General features: G+C 41.2%; 1 protein-coding gene across 2 annotated transcripts in view; it reads left to right on the forward strand.

The window, feature by feature from the left end:
* EPS15 (epidermal growth factor receptor pathway substrate 15) overlaps positions 1 to 11,250 on the forward strand; it is a 162,338-nt gene that overhangs the window by 131,748 nt on the left and 19,340 nt on the right. For both annotated transcript variants that reach the window (XM_019501322.1, XM_019501323.1), the window contains exons 14-20: positions 1,241 to 1,402; positions 2,437 to 2,634; positions 4,782 to 4,979; positions 5,538 to 5,615; positions 5,888 to 5,978; positions 7,048 to 7,083; positions 9,508 to 9,638. In XM_019501322.1, the coding sequence (XP_019356867.1) occupies positions 1,241 to 1,402; positions 2,437 to 2,634; positions 4,782 to 4,979; positions 5,538 to 5,615; positions 5,888 to 5,978; positions 7,048 to 7,083; positions 9,508 to 9,638 (894 nt within the window). The remainder of the gene's footprint in view (positions 1 to 1,240; positions 1,403 to 2,436; positions 2,635 to 4,781; positions 4,980 to 5,537; positions 5,616 to 5,887; positions 5,979 to 7,047; positions 7,084 to 9,507; positions 9,639 to 11,250) is intronic.

Genomic DNA, 11,250 nt, shown 5'->3' on the forward strand with positions numbered 1-11,250 from the left:
AGGCTCCCAGTGGCCTGTGCACTGTTGCAATTTGTTACACAGCAAACTAAAAGACCAAAAGATGTGTTTTGCTTTGCTATGTAACAGAGTCATTTAAAGTGAAATACACTGCTGCACGTGTACAACTGCTGCAGCTGCCCCTTCTCCTGCGGCCAAGGGGTGAGCTGTTGGTGGGCCGAGTGGCCCCTGAGCTGTGGGGGGTCCCAGACTTGTGGGTTGGATTAAGTTGATTTTCTACATTTCTGCCAACTCGGCTGTGAAACTGATCTTAGGCAGCTTGCAGTAATTTTGAGGAAATTCTCAGAGCACTAAAAAGGACAATTTTTTCCAGCCTGTCCTCATTTAAAATGTACATTTTTTTTTTTTTCTTTCTCCCTTTTTTAGCTTGTATAGTCTTTAAGACAGGTTGATTTCAGGCAGACTTGATGTTTCCTTTCCTTGTACCTGTCTTGTCCCACTGCTGCCACATACCTGTGTGCTGGCTAGGAACACTTGTGCAGGTAGTCAGTCTGAGGTTGGTCTGGCCACTGATGAAGAGGAGATAGGAGGAAGCAAATAGCCCTGAGTGGTGTTGGCAGTGTAGTAGAAGTGATTGAGAGAGCAAGGGTTGGATCTCGCCAGCTTGACACAGTCAAGAGCAGGAGACAGCAGTTTTGCTGAGCAAGAGACAGTCGACTCAGCTGCATGGGTTCTGCATTAGCAAATGGGCAAGGGGCAAATATAGGACCTGTAGCACTCTTAAACTGCATGGGATCCTGAAAAAGTCCTTAGATACGCCACTCTAGGATATAATTATTAAATAAGTTCATTTATCACTCTGGCATGACATAATAAGACTTCTGGTCAAGAAACCAAACAGATGGGTGTATAAGCGTAGGAGAGATGTGATATAGTAATCTAAACTGGGGCAAGGTTCTAGATTTTAAATTCTTCTCTCAACTCTGTTCTCGGGTAAATCAGTTAATGTTTGTTTAAGCGTCCTGAAAATACCTTATGAGAATGTTTTAAAAGTATCTTGAAGATGTATATCTATTTAAAATGCTGATTCCTGAATAAATTCATATTCAAAAAACAACTATTTCACTTGCAGTTACTATTCTACAGTCATTTTTGGATGTTTGTTTTGGGTGTTTTTATGTTAGTTTTCAAAAGATGTTGACATTTTTGGATTCCTATAATCTCAGCTGCTCCATACCTTCAAAGGTCAATGAAAAGAAGTTAACAATGTGTGTCATTGTAGGATCTTCAGGATGAAGTAAAGAGGGAGAGTAGTAATCTGCAGAAGCTGCAAGCTCAGAAACAGGAAGCACAGGAAATCCTTAATGATCTCGATGAGCAAAAAGCCAAGTTGGAGGAGCAACTTAATGACATACGGCAGAAATGCACTGAGGAGGCTCATTTGGTAAGATTTGGTAGTTCAGATTTGAGAGTGGTTCCTTTCTTTGAGACGAAGGCTGTTCTTCGCGGAAGTCCTGCCATACAGTCCTCCAGAAAAGAATAGTACTTGGGCAAGGTGCAAAACTTGCATAGGAGGAAGTGTGTCCCTTTGGACTTCGAGGAACAAGGTGTAGGGAACACATTATTTGTTCAGTGGTCTTTTGATTCCTAGAGATTCTGCCAGGAGTAGATTTCGTAGACATTTGGGCTGGAAGGGATCCTGGAGGATCATCGAGTCCAGCCCCAGGTTGGAAACTGTAGGTTGGAAACCGTTAGCTACTGTCCTGTAAACTGCAGGTGCACCTAGCAGCATCCTGACATGAGCTCTGTGAGCACCATTTAGATCAGTGGTGCTCAGCCTTTTGGCCCCACAGGCCAAATTGGTGGCGCAGGCCCCTGGACCGGGCCCTGTGCTGCCCAGATTGGGCCCTGCACCATGCCATTTAGCCCTATGCACCCAATCTAGCATGCAGAGCCACAGTATCCAGCCCATGGGGCTCCTTACAGGTCCAGATATTTGGCAGCAGGGGAGTGGCAAATTAATTGCACTGCTTTCCTGCCACCAAATTTTTGGATCTGTGAGGATTCCCTGTGGGCTGGATGACATGGCTCTACATGCTGGATGTGGCCTGTAGCCTGTGAGCTGGGGGCTGAGCACCCCTGGTTTAGACTATAGGTTTCACAAAATGCATTGGTCAACTCTTGATATGAACTATTCCTTCTTTGTTATAGCATAACCCTAAACAAAAGGTTTTAAATATAAAAAGATGGCCTTCATTGGTCAGAGAAATGTTGCTAAACCCTGCTGGCCGTTGTGATATTGCATCCCAGCTGAAACCAGTACTGGCTAACCTTTATGGACATATGATTTTAAATCTCCATTGGGAAAGATCATAATTATAGATGAGGTTTTATGGTTTCCTGGTACTTGAAAGGTAGGTTTTGCCAAACACGTTATCTTTGGTTTTGGCTTTAATGAAATGTTCTTTTACTTCTCAGATTGCCTCGTTGAAGGGTGAAATAACTAGTCAAGAATCTAAGATCTCAGCATATGAAGAGGAACTGTGCAAAGCTCAGGAGGAGCTGAGTCGCCTGCAGCAAGAAACTGCAGAGCTTGAGCAGTGCGTTGAGTCAGGGAAGGCGCAGCTGCGACCCCTTCAGCAGCATCTGCAGGATTCACAACAGGAAATCCATGCAGTAAGTCGCTGTGCCAGAGATCTGCAGATGGCAACCTAGCATCTTAATTGACATCCTTTGTCCAGTTTGGCCTGGTCATTTGCTCTCTTTGGCACATGTTTGTTTATTCGACTTACCCAAACTTGTTTTCTACCAATTCCTGTTAAGATTTCTGAGGTTGGATATTGAAATACAGGAGGATGCTATATTATAGAGGTATTATGATGATGATAAGGTATTTGCTGTTTTCCAAGGTCAGTAAACTTGCGGATTGGATGAAAAGAAGGAGACCCTTTATTCCTTGTAATTAGGAAAGTGCTTACCTCATTAAAAATTTTTTTTTTTTTTTTTTTTTTTTTTTTTTTTTTTTTTTTTTTTTACATAAAAGGGAAGTGTAGGTACTAGTAGCACATGCTTGAGATCAGCATGGACAGCTGGCTGCTTGTCTAACTTTGTACTCCTTTGCTTTTCTGTTCTTCAGCTGATTTGATGCGAGTAGAAACTTTCTGATGGTAACATAAAGCTTTGATTTGGAGCACTGTCTAATCAGGATTAGGACAAAATTATCAGATTTGTTCCTGTTTGTGTTTAGGACAGATTAATTAGACTGGCATTTTCAGAGCTGTCAGGGGTATTTACAAAAACACTTCTGTGATTTTCCTTCTAGCACTTCTGTTGCTGGCGCTCAGTTTCACTTCATGTGAATTGATTTCTTTGGAAGAATAATTATAATATATTTACACAACTTGCTTTCAACCATGGGCATATAATTTAATTAACAAATAGACTTGGCATTGTTGCATTCAAGGGCAGGCAGCAAGGTTGAGAGAATATCTAGCATCTAGGGTTTTTTTCCCTTTTTTGTGTTAGTGAGAGATGTTTTCAATGATAGCTGGTCTGTCAGTTTATTTTTAATGATTGTTAGTTAATTGTTCTCTTATTAAAAGTAGTGGTATTTAGGTTTTGAACAGATTTTCATATTCATGTCAGTATTGTTTTGTAGTCCCCTTGAAATGGTGTTGTAGCCGTGATGGTCTGGGAAATGTGCAAGGGACAAAGATTTATTTATTTTTTGGTAATGCCTTTTATTGGATCAACTGTATATTGCTGGATCAATAAGGTGTCACTAACTTTGTCCCACAATATTTAACTGGTCTTTTAAATTTTATTCCTCCTGGCTTACACATAGCAAACAGCAGGTGTACTAGTTGTAGGATGATCCATTGATTAGTTCACTATGTGGGCCTTAAATGATGCTGTGTCATTTCCTCTGATCTCTACGGGATTCCTGTATGACTTAGCACATCACTTTAAATCCAGATTCTGAAAGGTTTTTAGATGCAACCTTTTATTTAGTTGCCAATACAATCTCAGATTTTGAAACCAGTGAGAATTACGCACCTAAATACCCTGATCTGGACTTCATTCCTTACACCTCATCTAGAAAATCAGTTAATGTTTCCCTTCATAGTAGAGTGGTGTTGAGTTGTCTAATAAATGCATTACCTGTGTGTAGATCAATATAGATGTATACCTGGTTAGGGAGATGCACTTTTTTCCCTTTAGACTCCAAAAAAAAATGTGGCTCTCTTGCCCCCTCTTTGGAGAAGATTAGTAATCTGTAGTTGTTCCCCGAGGATGGGAGTTCTGATAAATCTTTATTTCTCCATGCTGGGATTATGATTTAGTTTTAACTTTCCTTATTAAAAAAAATAAACCTGGCAGATGGGGACTAACACATCTTGCCTGCACTCTTAGATGGGCCTGTGACTTTTGCTAATACTGCTACTTGTCTTCAGCGCATTTTATAAAGACCAGTGGTTTGTTACAACACCCAACGAGATGGGAAGACATTTGACGGAGGAAGAGACGATGCAGTAGAGGTGGTGACTCGTCTAGCTCTGCAGATTAAATTCTTGCCAGAACTGCAACTAAAAACCTCAGTTCTCAGCATGAGTTCTGTACTGAGACCACAGTATCTCTCCATTTTTAAATATGAACCATTCTAATCCATGTTCTGAATCACATACCTAAGATTGAAACCGAAGAGTGTGGCTCTGTTTTATCACTTTCAGGAAACGGTGGTGTTACTTTTGCATGTATGCAAGTGTACCTTGTACCATTTTGCCCTGCTGCAATACTAATGCATGTTTTCATTCCATTTACAGGTGCAGACAAAACTGTTTGAGCTTAAAGATTTGGAAAATAATCAATTTAACTGGCATAGTCGCCCACACAACACACTTGTTAATGGGACAGCAGATCATTCTAGTCTTAGCAACAGCAGCAGTGAAACTGCTAACCTTAATGAGAGTGCTGAAAGGGAGAGTTCAGCAGAAGATGAACAAATAAGTCATGAGTCTCCAGTGAGTAAAGTGCTCTGATTTATATTCTCTGTTACAATACAGTAGATTGGTGAAGTCTGATGAGATGTTTGTAAGTTAACCCTGTGTATAGAAAGCACAAAAAGAATGTCATGGTGTTATTTTAGAGAACTACATTTCATTTGTCTAAGTAGAGCAGTCAAGTAAGGCAACATGGAATGAAAAATAATGCAGAAGTTGCAGTGCCTTTTATCTTGGAGTCTTCGTTCTTATAGCATCTGCAGGATTCACTAAGCATATTATATAGGACTCTGCAGCATATACAGAGCCTGTTGGCCACTAATAAGATAGTTCCCTTTTAGATATTTGAATGTGCATTTTAATATTTTATTTGGCATATGGAAACTTTTTATATTTGGCAGATCAATCCCTTTTTTTTAAATTGGAATGTCTGATTTAAAAACATATTTGGCATATTCTTTTTTTCTCCTTTTTTTTTTCTTTTTAAGCATATCCCACTTCCCACCCGGAAATCTTGCTGTTTTCTAAAAGATAGAATCTCTCCATCTCTGGACTTTATTATTATTCTTGTTTGTATAGGTAAGAAATAGTCCTGAAACAACACAAGCTGTCATAGAAGAAGAGAAAGAGACCCTGACTGAAAATATTACCAAAAAAGTGAGTTTGAAGAAACTTTGGAAAGAAATACACTTTTGAGACAATGCATTAGATTTGCATCTAAACATAGTTTATACAGTGACCATTTAGGGAGACTTTCTGTTGACTGACCTCTCAGATGTCTGTTGATACGTTCAGTAGAATGCAAGTTGTTTGCCTTTTAACATTTTAGGACCCTTATTTTCTCTGAATTTCAAAAGAAGCGATATATCTTTTCTATCTTTTTTTTCTTTTTAAAGAATTTCATGCTTTTTGCATCTTCCCTTCCCCAGGAGGAGCCATTTGATGAAGAGTCTCCTCCACTACCTGATCCGGTTACAGAAGCCAATTTAGATTTCTTCCAGTCTGACCCTTTTGTTGGCAGTAAGTAGAAATTTCAGTATGAATTTGCCAAAGAGGATTGCTTAAACTGATGGGTCTGAAATTGTAGTTTTGTTGGGACTAGAACTTTGTTTTATTATTGGTCCTTTCACTGACTTTGGTGGTGGTGGTGTCAAACTTACTGGAATCAAATGTGAGTGTGCTGGTCCAAGGGCCAGGAGAAGGTAACAAACAGCTTTTCTGTTTGTTCCTGATTATGAGAAAAGAGGTTTGAAACTTTCCTCATTTATCCACACCTTCCCTGCCTCCTTCCAGCAAAGGCAGGGGAAAGGGAGGGTGTTTATACTGAAACCTGTTATGCTGAGAAGCCCTCTTGTACGAAAGATGAAGGAGGGCAGTTTCAATCTGTTCCATATTGTATAAACTTTGAGCCCATTAAAGTCTAACCTGAGGGGAATAAAAATGATGTGTGATTTGCTGTCGTCTCACTGAACACTTCTCAGCAATGTTATTGGTGTAGTTTTGTATTCTAAGGGCTTGCCTATAGAGGAAAATTAAGTAAAATTTAATCCAATGTAATTCAACTTAATTAAGTATTAAAAAAAGCTCTTGTATCAGCAGTCTTTTTCAGAATTAAAGTTCTCTGAAATCAGTTTAGCATAAATCAGTTTAGTATAAATTGAATTCCAACTTTAATTCTTAATGAAAGTGTTGACACAGGAGTCCAATTCTGCTTAATTTATCCACTTTAACAAGTGAATTTGCATTTATTTTGAGTGCCCCCATGGGGACAAGCAGTTCGCGTGCGTGTGTGTATACATATATGTATGGATAAATGTTGGGCTATTTGTTTGTTTGTCAACAGGTACCACACAGATGCATCTTTGAGCTTTATCATCCCTTTGAATGTGGTCTGTGCTAGGAAATAGTAGTGGTGGTGAATGTTGGCTTTTTAATACCATCCATTCTAGTCCTACTAACATGGATTAAACTTTCCCTGAGTAATGGGGGCAAGGGTTGTTAGCCTGTTTTGAATCTGTACCTAAGTAGCACTCATTTCAGTGAATATTATGCTAACGGATTTGTGACTATTTCTCTTTTTCTTAAACAGGCGATCCTTTCAAAGATGACCCCTTTGGGAAAATTGGTAAGTAGGTCTAACAGCAGTTCTTTTTTTCCCTACAAGTACTCATATTTTATATATCTAATATGGGGGGGACCCAAGTAATTTGTTTAGAATATGGAAAAACTTTAATTTTTGGTCATTAGTTTGAATCTGAGCAAAGCAGTAATGACCTGAAATAATTACTATTTGATAGGTGTACCATGTCTTACAAAGTGTCTTAAATAAGTTTAGGCTCCATAGCTTTAATTATTGTCCATATAAAATTTCCTATTTCAATTGGCAATGCTCAGCCATTTGTATCAAGTCAGAGTTGAGTTCAAGGTACCCCAATAGTGGTGTCAAGTTTATTTCACTGCCAGTTTAGTATCTGTCCTGTAGTTAAATGGGACTGGTTCTTGAAGGTTATTGATCTAGCACCTTTTACTAGCATTACATTGCTTGAAGTTGAAGCCGCGCTGCTTAATTAGAATGGTGATCTAGACAGTATCACTGCATTACTAGGTCCTGAGCCATCTTAAATGTGACTTTCTCTGTTACAACTAGAAAAGTCCTTTCTCTTCGTATTAACCAATGTTTTTTGAAGCCAAGTACAATGGTTGGATATAGCTACAAATGGTATATGGAACACAAAATAAGGAAAACAAAAGACAGTTGGAGGACAGTAGCAAAACAGCATTGTATGCCAAGCTCTGTATACTGGTACAAGAAATGTATTGGAATTCCTAGATGAAACAGTATTTTAGCAAAAATGGAAAACAGACCTAGTTGGAGCATTATCTTAAGGAGTGATATAAGGATTTTAATCAGTTGCCATTTGTGTGGCACTTCTTGGGATGCTTTTGTTGTAGATCTTTTCAGTTCAGTACCCTGTCTAACGTATTAGTGTGCATTCACATGGAGAGTGTTATAATTCCCATGAGCTCACTGATCCTGTTTGCACTCTAGACTGAGAATTCTCCCTCTGTGCAGTTGTTTGCCAAACCTGACCCATCAAACAGTCTGCCTGTTAAGAGAGGAGAGGTGGGGAACAGCTATGATATGCTGGAGTTATGAGAAACTGGTTTCAAGGAAGTAAGGGTCCTTATTAGCAGGAGATAAGACTTCTGGAGAAAGATGCTGAGAAATGTAGAGTCAACGGAAGTTGGAGGCACTCGGTAGAATCAAAAGTGATCTGTCCCCGCCGCAGGTAATGATCAGGGAAGTTCCAGAGTGGTTCGGTTCAGCTAGTCAGTGATTTTAAAAGCAGTTCAAAGTACTAGAGCAAGCTACATTTAGTCATGCACCCCCCTCAAAATTTTTACCCAAGCCCTTCCTCTGTAAGGCATTATCCTTTATTCCCTGCTTCCCTAGGCAGTGTTCAGTTGTGAAATGTTCAATTAGACATTGGGCGTGAACAGAAGTGCAGCCATCACTGCCAAGCTGCCAAAGCATGTTCACACCCAAGCCCTTCTGATGACTCCACTGCACTCAGGCTTTAGCAGCTGTGCTGTCAGATCATGAAGTATGCTCTGGAAAGGCACCAGCTCCTGACTGAACAGTGGTGGCCAGCTGGAGGGGCCAAGTGTCTTTGTGTTTTCAGCTGGCTGCTGAGCAGTGACAGAAATCGTACGTCACTTGGCAGGTGTTGGAGCAGCTGTGCTGGCAGCATGGCAAGTTTTGCTGCCACAAAGGGTTTTCTAGGCTTCGGCTTCTCACTCCAATCCTGACTTTCCTCCATGGGGACTGGGGCCCCACATCCCACCTTGCATGAGGAGTCAAGGAAACAGTTTTCCAAGCAAGTTCAAAGTCCTTCAGAATTCATTGCACTCCTCATGGCATATTTTCCAAAAGCTTAAAACTCCTTAGTAGAAGCCAGTGGTAGCAGTGTGTCTGCAGGTCATTGTCTGTTTTGAATTTGAGAGTGCAAAGGTGTGGCTCTGGTTCTTTCCCATGGTTGTGAGTGAAAAAAGTTAGGAGAATTCTAGATTGTGCAAAATGCTACATTTTGCGGGAGGCTGCTTTGCTGCTCTAGATGTCTCCAAAATTGGATCAACTGCATAGTTGGCAGAGCAGTTAGACAAACTTTCAGGCATCAGCTGTCCTTCCTCAAGTCTGAAGGGGAAGCAGACTGAGGCTGAGCTAAATTACAAAGACCAGACTCCCAGCAAATTTGTATATTCTTCTTTGGAGGGTGGAGGAGGGCTGATGATGGCTCTACACCAGACACCCATAAGGCACAACATTTCAGAGCAATCCAAATAAGCTTGCTGATTCTTGAGTATTTCACTGAACTTTAAGAGGGAAGCAGTGATCCACTTGAATTGTAACAGATCAATCACTCCAGTATTAATAGGAAGGAACCAATACAAAATCATGTGTTTGTTTTTTTTTAAGACGTTTGTCTAAATGAAACAAAACATCTTAATGACAAATGTTTCTTAAATAAGTGCCCTTTATTGTATGCAGATCCTTTTGGTGGTGATCCCTTCAAAGGTTCAGATCCTTTTGCAGCTGACTGTTTTTTCAAGCAATCCTCTACTGATCCTTTTGCAGCAGCATATACTGATCCTTTCAGTGCAACAGGCAATAATCTCACAGTAAGTTTGGAAGAAAACAGAAGGTGTTTGGTCAAATGCCTTGACTGATAGTTTGGTCCAAATGGAACCATTTTGTGCATAGGGACATGCTTTGAAATGCAGATGTTTGCTCCTTGAGATGAAATGGATATTTTGTTCCATGAGTGTGTCTTCAAAGATCTTTGTTCTAATTCCTAGAACCACATTTTCGGACAGTATCTCAAGAAATACTGTAGGGCAGGGGTTGGCAGCCTACAGCCTGTGGGCCAGATCCAGCCCATACAGTCATGCCCATGGCAGTAGGGGGCTCCAGTAGCAGGGAACTTCTACTGCACTGTGCTGCACTCAGCCGCCTGGTGCTCTCGCGGAGGGATAGCACTCTCTCTGCCTGTCTGCACTGCAGTCCAGCAGCACAGGGCTCTGTCAGGTGCCACAGCTGAGTGGTGGGTGAAACAGCAGTGGCAGTGGGTCCTAATGCCTGCCTGTCTCAGACCCAAGCTGAGTCATTCTGCCTCCTTTCCCCACCCCACCCCACCTCTGATGTAGGGCATGGTAGATGTCTCATTCTTTTAGACTCTGATAGCACTAACCAAACTTTTCATGTCTGATTTCAACCATTTTCCCCCTAAAGAATTGAATTACTGAGGGAGTGAGGACCAGTTGCTATTTCTGGCATGATTACCACCTTAATCGTACCAGAAATGTAACACATGCCATGGGCCTGTGTGTAGTTCATCATGGTAATAAGATGTGTGCTTACGGATGGAGAAGTAAAGGCTCTAATCTTTTAGGTGGCTTAACATTTTCCTTGCTTCTGTGATGAGGGAGAGAGGATGCACATGGCAGTTTGACCCTTTTATGACAACTGTACGCATTAATACATTTTAATTAGAAGTTGATGAAGAAGAGAGCTAATTTTAGAACTCTGAGCTAAAAGCAAATATGTGAATTCCCACACTCTGGGAAAGTGGTTATGAAGCACGTTACACAGATGTTGATCTCCGTTTCCACTCTGGAAAAGTGCCAGTTGTGTTCTCAAAGAGCAGCTCTTTTAAGGTGATTCATGCTTTAGTTTCAACAGAAAGGTCCTCAAAAATCAAGAGCCTCCAAAAGAATTACGGTGTTCTTTCTAAATATACTTTAGAACCAAAATGACCCATATTTGAGAACCAAGTTGGGTACAGTCAGGAAATTAAAAAAAACTTGGTGGCAAGTTTAACTGGAGAATAGATTAGTATGTCTTTGAATACTGCACTTCCAGTCTCATGTTAAAAATTGCTTCTTTTCAAATTTCTCCTAGAATATAGTAGCCACTACCGAATTGCCCATCAAGAATGACAGGGGAGAGGGGCAGGCGGGTGGGGGCGGGGTGAGGCCAGCAGGGATGGAGCACAGCCACCCACCACCCGGCACTGCTGCTGCCTCCCAGGAGCAGCGTGGGGGGAAGCTTGCCCCTCTGCCCCCCTACACCAGCACCCTGGACTGCTGTCCTCGCCTCCCCCCGCTCTGCCTCCAAGGAGCAGGGCTGGAGGGGGTGGGGCAAAGACAGCAGTGCTGGAGATGGCAGCAGTTTGGGGAGCTGGTGGAGGGACACAGAGGCGATGGTGGGGCAAGCTTTCACTCCCCCCCCCCC

Source organism: Gavialis gangeticus, unplaced genomic scaffold (genome assembly GCF_001723915.1).
Source record: "Gavialis gangeticus isolate Ggan-Ray unplaced genomic scaffold, GavGan_comp1, whole genome shotgun sequence".
NCBI lineage: Eukaryota > Metazoa > Chordata > Crocodylia > Gavialidae > Gavialis > Gavialis gangeticus.